Genomic DNA, 23,343 nt, shown 5'->3' with positions numbered 1-23,343 from the left:
TTATTATGTCCTTAGATTATCACTTTGAGGATATAAAACAATTGGATTTCTCGATCTAAACTGAACCACTTAAGAAAAATATATAGGGATATATATCAGACATACGTGCTTGTGATAACCCGTTGAAGTTGTTGAATGTCTACAGGTGATAAATCTCCCGGATTAATTTAATTAATTTATATGGCACTATATAGTCCACCTCCTTTTGGCTTGAACATGACATTAATAAGTTGCAAAATTGAAATTACTAATTCTAACAACATGATTTTGTCCCATTACTTAGGAGTCCGGTCTAATATTGGCGGATCAAGTTTCTGGTTACAATTAAATTACTTTTTAATTTTGTTTTACGTCCATTGACAACATAAACATTATTAATTAATAAACGTGCACATGTCCGAACCGATAAATTTGCTTTGCACCGAAAACGTTTGATAAATTGATTAAGTCCTTTCAAATTAATAAAAATATTGATTGTTTGTTTGATTGGTTGTTTGGTTGTTGATTCATTGATTGATTGGTTGATTGATTGATTGATTGATTGATTGATTGATTAATTGATTGATTGTATAAATGAATAAATAAATGAAAGCGTAAAGTGCGTGCCCAGCCGCTTCTGACCTTATGTGTGTTACTCACCATAAGTCTTAACAGGCACTATCCAAAACAACAACAACAACTGCAAGGCGAGACACGTATTAATTGGTACACAAATGAGGAGTAAACATTCGTAATTACAATAATACTTTTCTATTACAATATAATTCTATAACCAAAGAATAAATCCCTCATTAATAATGTGTATTTCTACATATAAATATATAGCATGCTACAATCGAACATGCGATCTGCGTCATGTTAATAATCTGATAAAACCTCTAAAGTTTTCAATCATGACGGAAATCGAAAATTCCACAGGTGCTTGAAACAAACTTTTTAAAGTTTTATATGGGCTATATACTATAATAAGATATCTACATATATAGACCGGTGTAAGATATTTGATTATGTGACTAGCGCCTGTGGAAAATTCAACCATATATTTCTTCATCAGAATACGGGCCGCCGGTATTGTGCACATATATTACCATTTTTCATATAAAGGCATCATAAATAACTCAAACCGTTTTAAATGATACTTAAAATAAATGATAATAAATTTCTGCTTACTAATTATATGAATTAGTGCACAGAATGTCCAAAGTTTGCCTTAAAAAGGAAAGTTAATGATAGTTTCATGTATAACTCATTTATACGTAACATTCGGAACCGAAGAGTGACGAAAACGGTCGAAATGTTTAAATTGTGAATGTAGTTGAATTTATTTACGGCTGCATTTTTAACAGCAAACACAAGTCGAAAATAAGATTCAATAGTCTATAGTCTATTTGAAACACACTTTTGCTCGACCCCACTGAAACTTATTGTTGAAAACGAAATACCAATCTTCATTTTACCGTATCATATTCACTGTGACTTTATTCAAATCATTTCACAATTTTTAATCCGAAGTTATAATCGGAATCAATTCTCGAGTTACAAATGTAACTTAATACTAGGTATTATTTGATCGTGAATTGATCGAGGTCCAATATCCCTATCTAATCCATTTTTCCATTCTAATTTATGTTTTATGCCTTTAGTCCTTTCAAAGGTACTTTTAATTTTGCACAATCGTTTTATTGACAACAGTTATCTAAAACGCTAGTACAATATATATAATTAATTGTATAATCATCATCAAATGAGCGAGATGTGCATGTATAGGCTTAAATTATGTTTGAACTTGCGTTTTGTATAATTCATATGGTTTTAATAAAAAGCAAAGAAAAGAAAACTCCATTATCTTGGATACCTTAGAGTTTATATTCAAACAGTAATTAAAAAAAATCAAACTGTGGGTCAGAAATTGGAAAGTATAATTAAAACTGTAAGTTACTACACATTTTTATTTCAATATAAAAACAGGTTGACTTAAAACGCATTTTTAAAAACACGATACTGGCATTTTAATATGCAAATGCTGAAATAAAAACAAATCAGCATAATTAAATTTTGATAAAATTAGAGTTTTCGGAGATGTATGTGTCCCGCGGAAACTGTTTAAAAATTATTTATTCGTTTAATATATAGCAGACACTCTTATCATTTCACTTGAAGACAGTTCCGTCTGACCTTGGTGTGCACTGTTTGCTATTCAGTAAGTATTTATTTTGAAACGCCTTAAAAAGATGGTTTTGTCCAGATTGAAAGATGCACAAGTCCAGTTAAGATACTTAGAGGGATACTGAGTATGGGTTAAAATGCACCATAAATAATCCCTTTAAACTGGTATTTAGAACATGAAAAGTACATTTGAATATAATGTACACATAAACTACATAAATTAACGAGCAAATAAAATAGTTGGTATTCATATAAACATTATCACGATTCACATTAAGCAAATAATCTGAACGAAAAAAAAACTGTTATATTTGAAAGATACTGTTTTATTTTAAACAAATTAATTTCTACTGTGATGGTGAAAACTTGCAAGTTTTTTTGAAACCACTTTTTGAAACGAGTCAGTTACTTGGAACTAACCAGTACTGGTGTCATTTGAGGAATCAATGATCCCTGGGTTGAGAGGCATACAACTTAACAAGGACATCGCCCCACATGGCAAAAGAGAAAAAAGGAATTGCTGTCAATAATTGCGAAACTTTATTGCGAGCATAAGCGCCACTGTGCACCACTTCACATGATGTAGATTCGTATACCCACTGTCACCGTCGAGAGCCATAGTAAACATTCCGTATATACATACTTTATAACGATACCGGTAAATAGTCTGGATTACCAAGACTGACCCACTGTGGAATGGTCAAACCCACAATTGATGTCTGGATAAAATGTCACACACCTTTACCATTGGTTCACCTCTACCCTATGTTCGAACGCACCGCTACCCTTTGTTCGAACGTGGCCATAATAAAAAAAATAAACAATGGTATGAAGATTGAAAGTCGCACTTGAGTATATTGACACCTTAAAAATGTGTGCACAGTAATATAATGAAGTAATCTGTTTCATACAATTTCAAAATTTTAATCCTTTAATACCCTTAAGTTGAAGGAGTGTGCACCTATGTTTATTGTAGAAGAGGAAAACAGCATGTTTGACACGTAATCCGGTTAAACTTGTACCAGAACGGCTTTAACTTCGACATAACTTACAAATTATTTATAGTGAATATCAAAACGTATTCGGAACACTAATATGGAGAACTAGAAGCGTACAAGTAAGTCAGTATAAGTAGGCAGCCAACTGAACTTATTTAGTGATCAATACTTGTGTTTAAATATCTTGTCGGAATAGTGTCTTCCAATAGTATGTTTCTTCATTGAAAACGGGTGTTCAAATTCCAGGTGAAATACATGTACATGATAAACTTTAAGTTAACCAAACAATGTTAATGATAAAGTTAACATTAGACAATTATGTAATTATAATTTTATTTTCAGAAAAGTAAACTTATCACAATGGCTTGGCACAAACAAAAACAATATGACCCAACAGAGGCATTTCTTCAGAATGAACGACAACAAAAGGTTTTAGACGTTCAGTTACAAAAGATTGATAAACTTTGGTATAACCAACTTAGGGTGTTATCCCGTAATCGACTGGAAACTACGTCTGAGCTTGTAAGATTGGAAGATGAGAAAAGTCAACTACAATATTTTGATGAGACTATTGACGTTCATAAGTTAAAGGATTACACAGATGAATGCATACTAAATATGAAACAACTGAACAGAGAGCTCACCCATGACAATTTTAACTTCGAAAACACAGGTGCTATTCATACCAAAAGAATCCTACATGCAATGAATCTACCCAAACTAGAAGGCAATTGTATAATTTCTCAATCATATAGATATAGCAAAAAATCAAAGAAACCAGAACAAAAGAAAACGAGAAAAAGAAGAAAGTCTAATTTGTTCAAGTCGAAGATATTTAGCGTATCAGACTCTAATTTAGACAAAGTGTCTAAGTACAAACAGGAAAACAATGAGAGCGATGTATTTCATGCTGAGAGTGAAACAAAACTAGAGATTAACGACACACAGAAAACTGTGTTTCCGAACATTTCCAGCAAATTGAAAGTCACCAAGACAAATGAACAGCACAGATACTTAAAGCAAAAAATGGCGACAGCTTTGGTGCTACCAACAGTGAAGGAAGTGTGCCCTCGACAACGAAAGTTAAGCATTTGATGAAAAGACTCAGATTCAATGGTTTACATATTGATAAAACTTTATCATTTTTTCCTGTGATTTTCAAGACGATGAATCGTTATAATTACTGTAATAAAAACAATTTTAAAATACCTTCACATGAGAAAATACGATGAAGGTGTAGGCTATAGACTTCTGCCTAATTCAAACATTTTTGTTTCTCATTTTTGTTGTTCGGTGTGAGCCGGGTTAAAGATACACAGGGATATGACACGGACATGGACACTTTTAGAATATCATCAATTGTAGAGGCGTGCAGATGGCGACGTTTGGTGGTCATGGTCTATATAGAAGCGCCGATTCGCTGCCGAATTACAATGATTTTTCTTTATCTCTGGAGCGACTAACTAAAATTCAAAAATAAAAATATCAACGAATTGGTGACATTTTTATATACAAGACATTGGTCATCAAAGCTTTTAAATTTAATGTTCAGTTTACACAGCACTTATTCCTGTTCTGAATTAAAAAAAATATTTCTTCATGATTAATATGCGAAATCTTTATGTTTGAAAATAAAATTTCGAAACTAATTATCATTTTAAGAATTATTTGTAAGTAGTAAAGTCCATTTGTACTGTATTTAAAACATGATATAATATGACTTTAGTTCAGGCCTTGATATATGTGATTATTGGTTATAACAGACAACTGTTGGCATCTTCTATCATTTGTCACTTTTTAATATAATTATATTAACTTTTTACAGTAAAACTAATTTGTTTACTTGTTTGCCATTTCTTTTTAAATGTAACATTGCTGAATATGAATGAATACTTATTGTTTTAATAAACATCAAATTTCAATATTTGTATCAAATTTTAGTATTTTTATTATCATAGTTACAAAAAATCGTGATTCAAAATTGTTTATGTGGAAAGCCAGTAAGTCGATTAGCGCCATTAAGGATAGTTTGTTACACGCGTATAAGTTTAATCGTCAACGAATTCACCGTGCATATCTAGTAACGAATCATGCAGGAATGTGCAATTATCGTAAAAGTTACGCCGAATCTGTGCAACGGTATTGCCAAAATGAAGAACACAGTAAGTAAACAAACCAAACTATCTTATTCTAAGTTTAATTAAAAGAAATGAATTAGCGCATACGGCTGCTATGACATTATATATATTTTAACCAGCATTACAATTTACCTTTTTAGATCATTCGTGAGAAAGACAACCTGATTACTGTTTTGAAGGTGACTTTTGTGTTTCGTCAAATAAATATGTACATTTAACACGTTTAAAACTTCATTTTTTTCATATTCCGCATATCTTAGACATTTGTCAAACTACAAGTGTCGTGAAACAATAGAAGGAAGCTGTTAAATAGGATTTAGCTACTTTTAATATGATAACCGCCGTTGCTTCAGTGCTCCATTCACAAATTCGGCGTTACCTCGTAAAAATGGTCTCAATTACGTTTGATCTGCTTTTAATATGCTTTTAATACATTTTAATATGACACAAGTAGATTGGAAAATGCCTCAGGTACACCGAATATAAAAAAGTCATAAAGTAATATGCACGTTATTGTATTTAAAGATATCAAGTAAACTAAAAATCCCATCAATACGCTAATGAGGTCGTCATTTTCACGAATGATCTTGAAAAATAAACATTTTCATGGAAATATTTTTGATGAGGTTTAAAGTATAATGTCTCAGCAACCGTATGCGCTAACTCATTTCTTCCAATTTGGTGTACAATAAAAAATATTGGTCCATTTACTTATCGCGGTGCTCGTTTTAGCCACTAAATTGCACAATTCTGCGTTACTTTTGCACAATTCCTGCGTTATTTGCACATTCCTGCGTGACTGGATATATACGGTGTAATTAAAGTCAATGAAAGAAAAAAAAAGAATGTAACAAATACGTGCAATTAAAGAGATTTGATCGGACTCTTAGATTGGCGTTCACATTTATAAATTTTAGAATATAAGGCACTATGCAGGCGACAGTTGATTTAGTTCTTTATTTATGTCATGAGACATTTTTATGGTCATTTGACAAAAGTGTTTACAATCCCTGTCAAAGAAAAAGAAGAAAAAACGCCATGCAGGGTCTTTAAAATCATGGTAGAAATACACTAGAACATGTTTCATGCCCAATATCTAAGCTATAGGTCTTTAGGATTTTAACAAGAAGATTTTTTTAAAGTTTTTACTATATACATGTATATATAAGGAAAATCAATGATGCCTGGGGCGGGGTCAATTTTGTCCCTAGGGCTTTTATTTGAACAAACAAAGATTTTTTTAGTCAATGACCCCTGGCGCCAGGCCATTTTGATCCTAGGGCATTTATTTGAACAAACTTGGTAGACATCCACTAGAAGATATTTCATGCTAAACATCTAATCTATAGCGGCTTTGGATTGTCACAAGAGGATTTTAAAGTTTTTATTATTCGCATATAGGGAAAATCAATGACACCTGGGGCGGGGGTCAATTTTGACCCTATGGGTTTCATTTGAACAAACTTGGTAGACATCCACTAGAAGTTTTTTTTATGCCAAATATCTAAGCTCTAGTTCTTTTCGATTGTCACAATTTTTGTTTTGTTTTTACTATATACATATAAGGAATATCAATGACCCCTGGGGTGGGGCCAATTTTGACCCTAGGGCATTTATTTGAACAGACTTGGTAGACATCCACTAGAAGATGTTTCGTGCTATATATGTTATCTATAGTCCTTTTGGATTGTCACAAGAATTTTTTTATGTTTTTTGCTATATACATATAAGGAAAATCAATGACCCCTTAGTAGACATCATTTAGAAGATGTTTCATGCTAAATATCTTAGCTCTACCTCTTTCAGATTTTCACAAGAAGAGTTTTTAAGTTTTTACTATATAAGGAAAAAATCAATGACTCCCCTGGGGCGATGCCAATTTTGACCCTAGGACTTTAATTTGAACAAACTTGGTAGAAACCCACTAGAAGATGTTTCATGTCAAATATATAAGCTCTTTCGGTTTTTTACAAGAAGATTTTTTTACGATTTTTGTAAAAAAAATCTTTCGGTAGCTATGGCTTAATAAGTCTGAACTAAAGGAACCTCACCACGTAATACACGCCTGTATCATAAGTCATTCAGCTAAGTTAATCATTGATTACTAAAAAGACATCGATTTTCCTCATTAGATTTACTAATAAAGCAATTCATAACAAAACATAACAGAAAATATAACAGAATAAAAATACAATAACAAACAAATATTAAGTCTTTGGCATATACATCTTATCAATATACTTTTTGAAACGAAAAAAATGTTACTAGACGTGTCCAAAGAGAAGATAATCCTTAATAAGGCGAGGTAGTGGCAATATTTCTACCTTTTTGATTAAATGCATTTTTGTCCGTGACTGTACCAGCAACCTTCGAATTTTCAGACAACAAAATGTCTTCATCGTCCTCGGAGCATAAGCATTCTCCTTTAAAAGCTCAAAAAGTTCTGGGTGTTCTTTCAATAGCAGAAACTTCTTGCCTTCCTTTCTGCACAAATTAATTAGTTCTAAATCCACCAAGGCACCACACGACATCAACATTTCTGGTATTCTTATATCAGTGGTCGATTGTAAAGCTGTTGATATGACATTGTGACCATTGTATCCTATGTGATTAGGATCAGCACCATTTAGAAGTAGTATTCTCACTGTGTCAAAATCTGCAGCTCTACATGCTAGAATAAGTGGAGTTGAACCACGTAATTGTACTTTATCCACATGCGCTCCACGCTGTATAAGTAGTGATGTCATTTTTACATTGCCTTTCATAGCAGAAATGTGGAGAGGTGTTAAATAAGTATTATCTGCCTTGTTGACATCAGCTTCTTTCGATAGCAACATGGCTTTTAACATATCGTAATTGTTGAGATCAGCAGCGTGCCATATGGATGAACAACCTCGCTCATCAAAGACATTTACATCAAAGCCTCCAGTTACTAGCAACTTAATAATGTCTACCTCAGACTGTACGATACATCGGAACATGCATGTCAATTTTAGTCTACCATCTCTCTTAAACTCTTCTAATTGATACGAAAAATCTTTAATGTTTACAATGTATGTTAAGTTAACATCACATTTCCTTTTTATCAGTAGTTTAATGACATCCGTCACTCCATAAAACACTGATATTTCTAACAAAGTCTTACCCAACCTTTCAGGCCTTTCTGTACTTCGGAAAGCGTGGTTTACGTCTAATCCTTTCTTAAGATATTCTAAAATTGTACAACTTTTATTTGAAACTATGCAATCAAACAGATCATCCTCAAAATACTCCATTGTTACACAAGTTAATACTCTATTATCCAAACAGCTTTGCTCTGACATCACTTTTTTCCGTTTCTTTCGTCTGCAATGAATAATAAATGTAGATATCACTGTATATCTTGTTTAATTGTCACTAAGGAAAGCTGTTTGCTCCCATCGCATGAATATTTAAGAAATTACATTGTAAATCAATTCACCATGGTTACAATTAAAGTAGTACAGATGTAATTATGATCACAAATGATGCATACTTGATTGAAGTTGTCTTTGCGTGCGAGCAAATAACTATACTGCATGATGATAAAAATGAAACATTGAAGATGTTTATTTCTGTCATAAGAAATATACATTTATCTGTATTGATACTGGCACCGACTACATATAGGCGTTAACTGTTCCATTACTGCTTATTTTTTAGATTTGTATACATTTATTATCGTAAATAGCGCAAGGTAGTAATCTAGAACATTTTCGTTTGCTTAATGTTTTCGTATGCAGCTAACAATTTAAATAATCTCATTTCCTCGTGAGAACTTGTGTATAGTGGCCAAAAATAATACTCCAAGCACACACTGGGATCGAACGTAATTAATGTCATTAGAATACCGAAACTCTGTTAGGTGCATATTGCATGCATACCTCACGGGTACATCTACAATCAAATAATGACATACCTTCTTCTCAGTTTATTAATCCATTATCATGTCATGAGATTTAGGCCAAGAAAACGTTATTGGTACTAAAAACGTTTACATACACAGATGTGAAACGTATTAGACGGAAAATGACAATAACGTTTATCGTTAGATTTAATTTATATAAATGTCAAGATGTTAAAATTAAAAGAAAAAGCAATACTACATGTATATTTATGTCGTTGATTTTTTTCTAAAACTTTGATGTAAATCTGCGCTGTTTATCTAAACAATTTCGTTCGAAAACTGTTTGGGTTTACTACATTTTCCAAAGCTAAATATATCACTGATCGATATTACCTACATTTACTAATACCAACTTATCAATATCACTGGGTGGTAACTGTCACATGCTAGATTGAATTCTCGTGGTAACTTCTGTAAAGAGCTGTATAAAACGTCACGATGTTCTTCTAGTATTTTTAGAGAATCAAAATGGATCTGAGAGCATGAAACCATTGCAGTTAGCATAACAGAATAAGTCAAAATTTAGTCATATAAATGTTTTATAATTAAAGGTTAATGTAAGGCATATATTGCACTTGTTGTAGCCAAGGACACTAAGTCTAAAATGGGCACAGCTTGTACAAGTGTTATTCGAGTGATAAATTAAGATTATATGAACTTGCGTTGCAAAACCACACATTACAAACATAGTTGCAGACCAAACATTTGTGTCACGTGACCGATACATAAACATGCTCAGGCTCTGTTCTGTCAGTAATATTTTTGTCATTTGAAGTATTCTTAATCTCGTTATTGACTTGTATGTTAAATGATAGGTAAACAAGTAATATTACTGACACGTACGCATTACTTACTGTCACGATGTTGATTCTTTCGGATGTTGCTTGATTTAATTTTGCGTGAAAATTGTCTTTTTATACAGCAGTTTTCAACATCAAAGGATTTTATTTCAATATCATAGGTCCCGTAGAAGAGACAATAAGAGAGCTAGATCTACATGATATTCTAGTTAACATGGTTAATAATAATAATAATAATAATAATAATAATAATAATAATAATAATAATAATAATAATAATAATAAATTCTTTTAACAACCGAAACCCTGTAGTCTAAATAGTGTGCGATTTGTCATAGAAGCAGGTACGTTAATTGTTGTGAACGGGACCACGTAAAAATCTGAAGATAGGACATTTTGTATACATACCTTAATTGTGATGTATGAGAAACTTTATTAGTCCCCTAACGGACTATCATTCCCCTCGAGTTCTGTTTTCTTGTCGTCCGCTCCGGTATTGGTCTATTCAATAAATATTGTCGAGTTTGAATCTTTTCCACTGCCATTGTTTATCTAACTTTGATTTAAAGCTGCATGCCTCCAGATGAGTCAAACTATTTCAATAAAATCAAACTTGAGAAAATGTACTTTGATGTAAGGAAAAGTAAAAAGTTTCAAGATTCAAGTAATATTTGACATATTATGTGGGATTAGTGACTGATTTTTTCAGTATTTACATCTATATTTCTACTGCGTTACTAACGCAGTAAAAGCTATATATATGCATATTTTGACCACCTTTTGGTAATTTACATGTACATGGTTTGTAAGTGGCAATGATAATGTTTAAATTGCTTTCTTTTGGTTACTTCACAATATTACACATTCAAATACATTTTCAAAAAATTTCATGAAAAATAATATGAATCTGGAGGCGTGCTGCTTTAAACTCATTCACATTCTCGGATAAAACTATTTCACTGAGAAGTTCGTATACGACTCTAAGCGAAGGAATTTTGTCCTATTGCCTTTAGTGGTCTTAATAAACTTTTCTAACTTATAAATATTTCCTCGGATTTCATGATTTTAACAGATAATTTGAGCAACTTTTCATAGTCAAAATCGTCTATTTTAGATTGTGGATAAGTTTAAGAACTTGTATCATATCTCCACGCTGACGTCTATAATCAAGAGTTAGTTAATTAATCTTTGTTCATATGTGAGTCCTTTTAGTTCAGGGATGATCCGTGTAGCTTTTCTTTGTTTTTTTTTAATCAATAATTGTTTATTTTTCTTTGTTACAGGGTAATAAATGATATTTCAATAATCTGTTTGTCTTATACTTTCGGTTTCTACAACCGCATTATAGGCTACTATTTTCTTTAATATATAATTATAACGTTACTTAATTTAGGTGGACTTTTACTCATCAGTTGTTATTGTTTATTTTTCATTTGCCAAATATCAATTACATGTATTCATCTTTTATGTACACGTGTCCGTCCGTTATGCGAACCTAAAACTTACGACGCACTTAAATCTGTAAAAAATCGTTGACATAACTATAGCATGTACTAGCGGCAGAATCCGGGTCAGCTCGGCCCTAAAACATACTCGGCCCCCGAGTCAGCTCGGCCCTGTTCCAACTCGGCACGGGTCAACTCGGCCCACTTTTAAAAATGGGTAAAGGACATCAAAGGACTCCTATTGTCACGGGCTATTTTTATTGATCAATGTGTATGTTAAAGATACCGATTAATTAGGTGATAATTATGATTGACTCATTCATTCAAATTTGATTAGTGACCACCTGCAATTAATTAGAAGCTTATGCTATTAAGTAAACACTTTTTTGTTTCATATTTTTTTGAAAATTACTTTACAAACAAAATGCATCTAAGGAAACACATTTTTATTATATCTATATTCACAGGCACAAGTTTCGGACCTGGGAAGAAAATATATGAAGATATTTTATCAATCTGTTCATATTTTTTCTTCCCAGGTTCGATAATCGTGCCTGTGTCTATATTAATTTTATCGAATCTGCAAGACAAATAAATAACTTTTTTTTCTAAACATATTTTATTTCAGCAGAGGTACAATGCATCATTATATAATAATAATAAGATATTTCTTATTATTCATTTACCTTAACAACATGCAAAGCAAAGTAAATATGTTATAGCTCTATATATTTTTGTAAAGTGGGCCGAGTTGACCCGTGCCGAGTTGACCCGTGCCGAGTTGTTATAGGGCCGACTTGACTCTTTTCCCTAGCGGCAGGCTGTAAACTGTGCCAAATATACGGGAAAACGCCCCTAAGAGCATTCTAGAATAAAAAATTTTCCGGGGGAGCATGCCCCCGTACCCCCCTAGCTAAAAACAAGCCTAAATTGTTGACGGAAAAGACCGAGAAGATTCGATTGATTGGAGTTTGACGGAAAATGCCGAGAAGTTGCGATTGTCAAAAATATTCGAGTTGTTCCGATTAAACCGGACACTCGTGAAAAATGGCAAAACCTTTCACTAAAAGCGTATTTAAATCGTTATTTCGAAGAAAAGGGTATGATAACAATAACAAATGTTATAAGAAGGTCGTAAGGCTATGTTCAAATCATGTAGATTGCATGTCAGTTGTTTACAAAGAATATGGAGACCCTAACAAAGTATTGGGAATTGAAAAGCATCAGCTGTCAAAGAGACTGAAAGCGAATGAAGTGATGGCAAAGATGTTACTGGCTCCAGTAAATCCATCTGATATCAATATGATTGAAGGAACTTATTTTTTGAAGCCTCCTTTACCTGCTGTAGTAGGAAATGAGGGTGTTGCTGAGGTATTTATTTTAAGTCGTACATATATATATTTTTAGGAAGTGGCTGGTAGTGCGCAAAGGAATATCATTATGGCTCATTGAATATTCACATAATATGTATTTGATGGTAGAAAGCATTTAAACTAAGTCAGAAATGAATTTTGAAGTCCATTTCCATAACACTATATACTCATATACAGTGTCTATTCTAGGAGGGGCGATGGGGGGATTCACCCCTATTTTTGAGAATTCACCCCTATTTTTTGAGAGGAAGGGGGAAAATTTTACATAGACAAAGAAGGAAAAAGATCAACAAATGTAATAAATTCTCACTTTTCGATAAAAATCCCCCCTGTTTTTCGAATCCTAGAATAGACACTGATATATAGACTATATATGAGTATATAGTGTAATGGGAATGTTCTGTCTTAGAATTCATTTCTGACTTAGGATAAATGTTTTCTACCAAAGCGACCCGGCACAGTGTTTGGATAGCGTAAAAAAGTAATTCTAAAAAAAAAGAAACATAGTTTATATATAAGATATAGTCTATATATATTACATATAAACTATATATTTTTTTATAGAATTACGTTTTTAGCTCGACTATTCAAAGAATATGAGAGCTATTGTAGTCGCGTCGGCGTCTGCGTTGGTTAAAGTTTTTTGTAAAGTCAAATATCTCAATTATTACTTGAGATATTCAATTGAAACTTACAATAGTTATTTATAGTAACAAGGTACATCAGATTGACAAGTTGGATAACTCTGCCTACAATATTGACAGAATTATGCCCCTTTTTAACTTAGAAATTTTGGTTAAAGTTTTTTGTAAAGTCAAATATCTCAATTATTGCTTGAGATATTCAATTTAAACTTACAATATTTATCTATAGTAACAAGGTACATCAGATTGACAAGTTGGATAATCTGCCTACCATATTGACAGAATTATGCCCCTTTTTAACTTAAAAATTTTTGTTAAAGTTTTTTGTAAAGTCAAATATCTCAATTATTGCTTGAGATATTCAATTGAAACTTACAATACCTATTTATAGTAACAAGGTACATCAGATTGACAAGTTGGATAACTCTGCCTACAATATTGACAGAATTATGCACCTTTTTAACTTAGAAATTTTGGTTAAAGTTTTTTGTAAAGTCAAATATCTCAATTATTGCTTGAGATATTCAATTGAAACTTACAATACTTATTTATAGTAACAATGTACATCAGATTGACAAGTTGGATAACTCTGCCTACCATATTGACAGAATTATGCCCCTTTGGAACTTAGAAATTTTGGTTCAAGTTTTTTTGTAAAGTCAAATATCTCAATTATTGCTTGAGATATTCAATTGAAATTTAAAATTCTTATTTATAATAACAATGTACATCAGTTTGCAAAATTGCATAACTCTGTCTGCAATATTTGCAGAATTATTTGCCCCTTTGAAACTTAGAAATTTTGGTTAAAGGTTAAAAATCTTCAAAGATATTTACTTGAAATTTTACACATGCACTTAGGGTTATAATTGTAGGGGCATAATTGTATGTCACTGACCAAGTTCCATAACTCTATCTGGCATTAAGGCTGATTCATATCCCCTTTTCTACTTAGTCTCTTGGTTAATGTTTACATGCAAGTTTTACATATCTCAATAACTATTAAAGATATTTTTTTAAAACTTCACATATGCATTTAGGGTCATAATTGTAGGTCACTGACAAAGATCCATAATTCTATCAAGCATTTAGGCTGATTTTTCCCCCCTTTTTCAACTTAGAAATTCATGGTAAAGTTTTGCTTGTAAGCTGTTATCTCAATAACTACTGAAGGGTTTGTGCCTTTTTTTGGACAATTTTATGCATTCATAATAATAAAGCAGTGATTTACTTGATAAAACATCTTAATAACAAGCTTTTGTACCTTTTCTGTCAAATTTATGTATTCATAGGTAATTAGTATTATTATACTCAATAAAAAACCCTTGTGACATTACCTTCCAAATAGTCAAGCCAATTCTGTATAATTAGACTCTCTCTAAGAGCTTTAACATGAATTTATAAAAAAAAATTAGCCCTTTTGTGAACTTAAAAAATTTAACATTATCAAGGCTCTTTTACTATCAAGCACTTAGAATAGTCGAGCATGCTGTCCTACAGACAGCTCTTGTTACACTATCCCAACACTGTGCCGGGTCCCTATGTTTTCTACCATCAAATACATATTTTGTGAATATTCAATGAGCCGTACCCCTTTGGCCGTACGGCTAGCCAAAAGTTCTTCATCTTTCATACAAATAAAACAACAAATCATAAGCATAAAAAAATGATGTAACTTATAACATGTAACTTTGACACTTTTATCAATATTACAATGCTTGCATTACCTTAATTCATTTTTTACGAAACAGCGGAGCATCTTTATAAAAGTGAACACATGAGGACAAGGATAAGGAGCCCCAATACATTTTCACTACCTTGTTGAACTTGAAGTTGCTTACTAATCTATTTTTTTGGAAATTTATGTACAATATACAAGAAGTCTTATAATTTTAAGTTGGTTTATAGAATATATAAAAACCCAACAAAACAATATTTTTCCATTCCTTGCTAAAGTTCCAGCAAATTATGAGAGGCTACTAGTCGCTTTCTCACATGCCAGTTCAATTCCTCCCATAATTTGCAGGAACTTGAGCAAGCCCTAGTTCAGGAATGGAAAAATATTCCCAGTCTTCATGAGAAACTACATGGTTATTATTTTCTTAAAAATCAGCAATTTTGGGATTATTTTCGTCAATAGACATTATTATTGAATTTATGAAGTTAATTGGTTATAAATAATTGTGACCAGAAAGATACCCAAATATGAATGAGAATAACGAAATTTTTTTCATTTTAAGTTCTAAGCCCTTTTAAACTATTCATTTTAGCACAAACCATTTTTATACAAGTTCAAGGCACTGAAACTATTTAGTATTAACCTTTTGTAAATTGCATAAATTTGAGTTGAATGTGTACAACCATTGGGGAGATAAAGAGGGGAAACTAAAAATTTCTGATTTTTGTGCCCCCACGTTACTCGTTAGTGGCGGGCATTAATTTTAGATTTACCCTTGTCCGTCCTTCCGTCCGTTCCCTTTTGTGTCGCACGTAACTCAAAAAGTATTTGACCTAGAGTCATGAAACTTTACAGGAATGTTGATCAGCATGTGTAGTTGTGCACCTGGGTATTTTCGTCTGGATATTTTTAGTATTTTCAGAGTTTTTGCCCTTGACTTAGTAAAATTTTGCAATTTTCAACTTGTGTCGCACGTAACTCAAAAAGTATTTGACCTAGAGTCATGAAACTTTACAGGAATGTTGATCAGCATGTGTAGTTGTGCACCTAGGTGTTTTCGTCTAGATATTTTAGTATTTTTAGAGTTATTGCCCTTGACTTAGTAAAGTTTTGCAATTTTCAACTTGTGTCGCATGTAACTCAAAAAGCATTTGACCTAGAGTCATGAAACTTTACAGGAATATTGATCAGCCTGTGTTGTTGTGCACCGGGTATTTTCGTCTGGATTTATTTAGTATTTTTAGAGTTATTGCCCTTGACTTATATAATTTTTGCAATTTTCAACTTGTGTCGCATGTAATTCAAAAAGGATTTGACCTAGAGTCATTAAACCTTACGGGAAGGTTGCTCAGCATATTTAGTTTTGCACCTGGGGTTTCGCTTGTGGACTTATCCAGTATTTGTAGAGTTATTTCCCTTGACTTAGTAAAAACCGTTTCATTATGTTGTTATTTGTTCCTCGAGTGCTTGAGTTAGAATCAACCAACTTTACAAGAATAATGATCAACATCTCTAAATTACAGGAATAATGATTCACATCACTGTGAAGCTATGCACCTGGGAATTAGTATGTGGATTTTTTTAAGTTTTGTTAGAGTTATTGCCCTTGACTTACAGTAGTAAAAATTTGCAATTTTCAACTTGTTCATGCATAGCTCAAAAAGTATTTCACTTGTAGGCCTGAAAGTTTACAAGAATGTTGGTCAGCATGTGTACTTATGCACCTTGGGGTTTGCTTGTGCAATGTGGATTTATTCAGTTTTTTGTTTTCAAAAAATATTTGACCTAGAGTCATAAGATTGACAGAACAGTGGCGCGGTGAGGGCACCCGTGTCCTATGGACACATTTCTAGTTTTTTCAAAGTTCAAGAGGGACAACTATTTTAACTATCATCAAACCATGACCAAATTCGGACTTGACCAGTATATTCTTATGACATATCCATATATTAAATTTGAGTTCAATATGTACAACTGTTGGGGAGATAATAAAGGGGAACTGAAAATTAAGTTAAAGGGTCATTATTCATTTGACGTATCCATATGTCAAATTTGAGTTGAATGTATAATACCGTTGGGAAGATAATGAAAGGAAACAGAAATTTTCATATTATTTTCCAAGTGAAAGAGGCATAACTCTGCTAAAATCATATAACCATGACCTAATTCAAACTTGACCAGCGCTTTCCTTTGATGTATCCATGTATCAAATTTGAGTTGAATGTGTAATACAGTTGGGTAGATAATGAGCGGGAACTGACAATTTCATCAAAGGGCATAAGTCTGCCAAAAATCATCGGACCATGGCCAAATTCGAATTTGACCTGTATTTCCTTATGATATATCCATATCTTAAATTTGAGTTGAATGTGTGCAACGGTTACTGAAATAATGAATGGAAACTGATGATGACGAAATGACGGAACAGGGTAACAAAATGTATCGGTTTTAAGTGCCTCTGAATGTATTTGGACAAATTCTTTTGTTGTTGTATGTGAATACAAATTTAAATGAATACTGACAGATATTGGTGCAATAATTTAGAGTATAAGTAAGCCATTCAACCTAATTTTTTTTTGCAAGTAAATTTTTATTAAAAATGTCATATGGCAAACTACAAGATATTTAACTTCTATCTATTATATATATATTAATATTCTTATCTATTTTAGATTCTGGATGTAGGAGAAAATGTAAAGTCACTCAAAGTTGGAGACTGGGTAATCCCTAACCAGGCTGGTTTTGGAACATGGAGAACACATATTGTAACAGAATGTAATATGTTTAAAAAAATCAGTAATGATATACCCCAACTGAGTGCTGCAACTATTACTGTTAACCCTTGTACGGCATACAGAATGTTAAAAGATTTTGGTAATCTTAAACCTGGAGATGTTGTTATACAAAACTCGGCTAATAGTGCTGTTGGACAAAGTGTCATACAAATTGCTAAAGCATGGAATTTAAGAACAGTAAATGTTGTTAGAAATAGAGATAATTTAGAACAGCTAGCGGAGCAGTTGAAACAATTAGGTGCAACACATGTTGTCACTGAAGAGTTTTTACGCAAACCAGAAATGAAAGACTTGATCAAATCACTTGGTGCTGCTCCCAAATTGGCATTGAATGGTGTAGGAGGGAAAAGTGCAACTGAACTTTTAAGACATATTGCTCCTAAAGGAACTATGGTGACATATGGTGGGATGTCACGTCAGCCTGTAATTGTTCCTACTGGAGTGTTTATATTTAAAGAAGTGACTGCCTTAGGATTCTGGAATTCACAGTGGAACATAGAAAATGATACCAGCCCGGAAAGAGACATAATGTATGAAGAATTATGCAACATGATTAGGGAATGTAAACTTATCCCACCACCTTGTGAAATGTTTCCTTTTGATAATTATGCTGAGGCTGTTGAAAGTGCTATGAAAGGTTTTGAAGGGAAAAAGAAAGTAATATCAATGCAAGAATTTTAAAGAAAATTATATTTAAGAATTATAAAAAAACAGTAAATAGATTTTAAGATGCAGCAATGTTAGTACATAGTATTATGCTTCATGGTTGTTCTTTCTTTGTAGTCATGTTAAATGGGTGTCGTGAAATAGTTTGTAGAATAAGTAACATGAATAAACAATAATAATTCTTGTGGCATTAATGTCAATTATGATGTACATTAAATTGGTTGTATCTTTTTTTCTGGGTGCAGTACATTGAAATGTTATTGAAATTTTTTATCAAAAATTTACATGAATATCGATGAATTATATGTTATCCCAATAAATGTTTGTGTTTTCAGATAATGAACTTGTATAATTTAGGACAAACAGTGTGGAAAGTAAAAAAATGATATCCAGAGCCAATTTATTATTATAAGTTACTTCCCTTTAGTAATATCTACACAATTTTATACATAATAAGACTACACCATCATCTTTTAAAATATAAGTTAGTATATATACATTTAGGATCTTAGTGATTTCATGAAAAATGTCAAAGTTCTTTAATTTATTTTAACATGCTATTCTTACAATTAGCATTGCTAAAAATATGATCTGATCTAATTGGATCATTTGAGCATAAAATCATATCCTTTACTATTTTTCATGACAATGCTTAATTTAGTGGACTTTGTATCACAGTAAGTAGATATCAAATTTATTTCCACTTGTTTCAGGACATTAGTGGTAATCAATTCATTGAATCATGTTTTCACTGAATGACTGCAATCACCGCCCTGTGTTGAAATAAATGAAATTAGCTTCTTAAGATTTCTGGTTAGTCAATAGCTACAAATAGTGGAATGTGGAAGTTGTTGAGTAGGTTCAAGCTGAATTATACGTGCAACATGTCTATTCAAGTAATATAAACAATTATCCCCCCTTCAAAGAATTGGGGGTATATTGGTTTGCATTTGTCTGTCAGTAGGTCTGTTGGTCCGTAGACTAAATGGTTTCCGATCAAAAAATAAAAACATTTAGGCCTAGCAACTTCAAACTTGGTATGGGGATTGTTCATGACCAGTAGATGACCGCTATAGATTTTACGGTCAAGGGGTCAAAGGCTAAGGTCACATTGACCTTGTAGGTAAAAATGGTTTCTGATCAATAACTAAAGAATGCTTAGGCCTAGGAACTTCAAACATGGTATGGTGATTGTTTATGACCAGTAGAAGACCCCTATTGATTTTGGGGTCGCAGTATTGAACCCCAGAAAAAAGTAACCAGTGTACGAGTATCTGAATATGATTTTTCTATCGTTATCTCATTCCCTGTTGTCGCAGAAAAAATGAACCAATCAATAGACATGCTCTGGAGAGTGGATAACTAATACCTGAAATCCAGATGAGGCTCTTTGCATGTAAATGTAAAAGATTTAACCCCAAACTATGATACAAAGATTGTTTGGATGTATTATTATGCATCCCTTCAAGAAAGTGGGGGTATATTGGTCTGTAGACCAAATGGTGTCCGATTAAAAACTAAAGAACGCTTAGGCTTAGGAACTTAAAACTTAGTATGGAGATTGTTCATGACCAGTAGATGACCCCTATTGATTTTGGGGTCAAGGTCATATTGACCTTGTAGGTAAAAACGGTTTTCGATGAATAACTTTACAACCCAGACTCTTGGCCCTCAATCTACATAGGTGCATTGGTCAGTAGAAACTGCTTAAGTCACATTTTAAAACCTCACTCTGGCACTTTATATGAGGGGAAAAGTCAAGCAAGCTTAGTTATCAATTATACTGGCACAAATTTTAACCACAATTGAATTGGTACATGTATTAAAATTTAAAATTGATCTGTTTAGCAAATAAAAACCAAACATTTGACACTCTTATTCTTTAATATTCACTTTATTGATAATATGTGTGGTCCATAATAATACAGAGAATTTACAATATTTTAAGATTTATGTTAAATATCAGTAATTCAATATACATATAAACAAAATCGAGGGGCCAAGTCAAACAAAATCGAGGGGCCAAGTCAAAGCCTGCTATATGATGACCACATGCCTTCTCATGTTCAAAGAGGAAAAAAACTTTTGATTTTTTTTCATAAATGTAATATTTTATCGTATTTTACTAGTATATTTAGTGAGTTTACTTTCACAAACCATTAAGCCTCCATTTCAATTTTAATGTGTGCAAAGAAATGAACCTGGGCTAAAAATTACAAAAGCTACAAAATATGGAATATTTATGGTAAGCTATTACAAAAGGGACAACAGATGATGAATACAGAAGTTTTTTTGGGACACATACATTACTTATTCAATATTTTCTTTGCATAATTATTTTTGTCATTTTTGCAAAAAATTAGAGTAAACAGACTGGCAAGAAAAATGCTAGATTTTCCCAGAAAAATTGTGTTTTAAGCATGGATGGAGCAAAAAAAATCACAAACCAGTGTAACTAATATAAAATGACAATAATAAGTAAAACAAAAAAAAAACCAAAATATTCTGATCATAAGAATGCTCCCAATAATTTATGTCACTGGTTGCTGAGAAATAGTAATATAGTTAAGAAAAAATTGAGGCAGATGTAGTCTAGTAATTTGTAAAGCATTTTGGATTATAATTTGACTACTTAATAGCTGCATTAAATCATTACTGCACATAAGAACGTGCTAACATTACTTATTTCAATATTTGTTTCTTTTGCAATAATAACTAATATTCTGTAATATAAGAATGCTTAATGTCACTTTGACTGATAAGATTAATATAGGTTACTGAAAAAATTGAGGCGGATTGTAGTCTAGTAATTTGTAAAGCATTTTGGATTATAATTTGACTACTTAATAGCTGCATTATCATTACTGCAAAAAGAATATTTTAATAATAGTAATAATAAAAGGACAATTTTATTTCTTAATAGATATTTCATAAATGAGTACCTCAAAATCAGCTAAAACCCCCCCCCCCCCTTTTGTTGTCTCAAATGATGGAAAAATGCCTTATTTAGGTCGCCAAGAAAATTTTGGACTTGTGGGAGGCTATAAATGACCCCAGATTGATCATAAGGTAACGTGTAACCAACGCTGAAAAGCATTTGACTCTATCTCAATTCATTGAGAAGTTGCAGCACTTTGAAATCAATTTTGATGGAAAAAATCAACACAAAATAGTGATTTTTGGCAATTTTGAGATGTCCCCTCGTTGCCATGGTAACAGAAAATTTAAGCCTGAGCGTGTTGTTGCAAGGGCAATGGTCCAGTCAACATTTGTGCCAAGTTTGATTAGTGTTGAAGCAGTTTTTATAGTATTATAGCAATTTGAACTTGTAACGGGGAGACTTTTCAATGAAAACAGCCATTTTTCACAAGATTCTCATGAAGTAATGGGTTAAGTGACCTTTTAAACAGCCAAACTGTGGTTGCTACAAATGTTTGAAATTTTATATTTGGCCTTGACTGTAAAGTCATTTAAAGGTGAAGGTCATACTAAAATAATTCAACATGTTGGTTTCGTCATGAGTCAAATCTGTAAATAAATAACAAAGTTATGACAATTTAAGCAATTTTCAATTATCTGACCTTGACAGTCAAGGTCATTTAAAGGTCAAGGTCATATTGGTTTAATTCAACAGATCAGTTTTATTGTAGAAGTTCTTTTGTCCAAGTATGGCTCATTTATCAATCAAATAACAAAGGTTTTAATGATTTAAGCAAATTTCAGTAGTCTTACCTTGATGGTTAAGGTCAAATAAAGGTCAAGGTCATTTTATAAAAATTCAACATGGTTTTTTCTTAAGTTTTTTTTTTTCACATATAAATCGATCTGTTAATAAATAACAAATTAATTTATGACTTAAGCTTTAGTTTAATTTGATGGTTAAGGTCATTCATTTATAGGTCAAGATCATATTTTAATTACTCAAGGTCAATTCAATCAAGTGTTCTTTAATGTCTTGTCCAAAGCATTTTGTTGTGCCCATGTTGGAAGACAATCCATTTATTACTTACACTGGAATAGCCAATTATAGCAAAATAAGACATGTCCATGTGTATCTAATGTTGATCCCACTTGTCTTAATTCAAACATGAACCTATAAGCAAAAGATATATACAAAGATGAGACCTCTTTATACCCAAGGCAAAATCTTGACAATGCCTCATCTTAGGTGACCTTGACCTCTGACCCGGTTTATGTGCATGACACAAAGTTTCATGGTATTTACATTCGAGACTAAAAAACTCAATTCATGTTATTTGAAAATTCACCATGCACAAAGAAGTAATGGCATTGACAAGTTTGGATGCACGCAAACACACACAAATGCTGAGCAGTATGTGGAGCTGAAGGCTTGACAAAAATCCTCTGACTACTTAGCAAGATACAGTGCTGACAACCAAATTTTGATATTTTTATCTGAACTTTGACCTGTTGTGTTTTGTTTGTTTGTTTCATTTTACGCCTTTTCCCAACAGTATTTCAGTCATATAGGTGGGTAGTCTCCTGACCTTGACCTTCATTTTGTGCAAGACAGCTCAACCCACCATGGAGAACATCTGTTCTAAGTTATATTAAAATCCATCCATGTATATAAAAGTTATATTCAAGTTTTTATTTGTTATTTGACATTTGACCATGAAGTAAGACCTTGACCTTTGCCACACCTGCATTTTTTGCATGACACTCTGTCTCACTATGGAGAACATTTGTCCCAA

The 23,343-nt window shown here is 32.3% G+C and overlaps 3 protein-coding genes across 5 annotated transcripts; 2 read left to right on the top strand and 1 right to left on the bottom strand.

Annotated features, from left to right (window-relative positions):
• The first annotated feature begins 1,719 nt into the window (after nucleotides 1-1,719).
• LOC132753809 (uncharacterized) lies at nucleotides 1,720-5,539 on the top strand. Of its 2 annotated transcripts, none has more exons than XM_060744339.1 (2): nucleotides 1,720-1,930; nucleotides 3,507-5,539. In XM_060744339.1, exon 2 carries the CDS (start codon nucleotides 3,525-3,527, stop codon nucleotides 4,257-4,259), a length of 735 nt encoding a protein of 244 aa, XP_060600322.1. In that variant the 5' UTR covers nucleotides 1,720-1,930; nucleotides 3,507-3,524; the 3' UTR covers nucleotides 4,260-5,539. The 2 variants fall into 2 exon arrangements, with proteins under 2 accessions (XP_060600322.1, XP_060600323.1); XM_060744340.1 differs by lacking the exon at nucleotides 1,720-1,930 and adding an exon at nucleotides 2,283-3,283.
• A 278-nt stretch (nucleotides 5,540-5,817) lies between these two features.
• On the bottom strand, nucleotides 5,818-10,712 carry LOC132753800 (ankyrin repeat domain-containing protein 50-like). 2 transcript variants are annotated; one of them, XM_060744327.1, is made up of 2 exons: nucleotides 10,436-10,712; nucleotides 5,818-8,647 (listed from the first exon to the last, which is right to left on the bottom strand). In XM_060744327.1, the coding sequence occupies exon 2, from the start codon at nucleotides 8,623-8,625 to the stop codon at nucleotides 7,567-7,569; it is 1,059 nt and encodes a 352-aa protein (XP_060600310.1). In that variant the 5' UTR covers nucleotides 8,626-8,647; nucleotides 10,436-10,712; the 3' UTR covers nucleotides 5,818-7,566. The 2 variants fall into 2 exon arrangements, with proteins under 2 accessions (XP_060600310.1, XP_060600309.1); XM_060744326.1 differs by lacking the exon at nucleotides 10,436-10,712 and adding an exon at nucleotides 9,240-9,410 and having other exon boundaries at nucleotides 5,819-8,647.
• A 1,761-nt stretch (nucleotides 10,713-12,473) lies between these two features.
• LOC132753799 (enoyl-[acyl-carrier-protein] reductase, mitochondrial-like) lies at nucleotides 12,474-20,534 on the top strand. Its single transcript, XM_060744325.1, has 2 exons — nucleotides 12,474-12,843; nucleotides 17,840-20,534. Exons 1-2 carry the CDS (start codon nucleotides 12,520-12,522, stop codon nucleotides 18,641-18,643), a joined length of 1,128 nt encoding a protein of 375 aa, XP_060600308.1. The 5' UTR covers nucleotides 12,474-12,519; the 3' UTR covers nucleotides 18,644-20,534.
• Nucleotides 20,535-23,343: the final 2,809 nt, after the last annotated feature.

Source organism: Ruditapes philippinarum, unplaced genomic scaffold (assembly GCF_026571515.1).
Source record: "Ruditapes philippinarum isolate M1 unplaced genomic scaffold, ASM2657151v2 ctg126_1_1_1_1, whole genome shotgun sequence".
NCBI lineage: Eukaryota > Metazoa > Mollusca > Bivalvia > Venerida > Veneridae > Ruditapes > Ruditapes philippinarum.
Note: the sequence above shows the minus strand (reverse complement) of the source record. Positions and strands in the feature narration are given on the sequence as shown.

Coding starts and splice junctions, on each gene's coding strand:
- LOC132753800 (XM_060744327.1), bottom strand. CDS start 8,625: ATGTCAGAGCAAAGCTGTTTGGATAATAGAGTATTAACTTGTGTAACA.
- LOC132753809 (XM_060744339.1), top strand. CDS start 3,525: ATGGCTTGGCACAAACAAAAACAATATGACCCAACAGAGGCATTTCTT.
- LOC132753799 (XM_060744325.1), top strand. CDS start 12,520: ATGGCAAAACCTTTCACTAAAAGCGTATTTAAATCGTTATTTCGAAGA. Junction 12,844..17,839: donor GAAATGAGGGTGTTGCTGAG/GTATTTATTTTA, acceptor TATCTATTTTAG/ATTCTGGATGTAGGAGAAAA.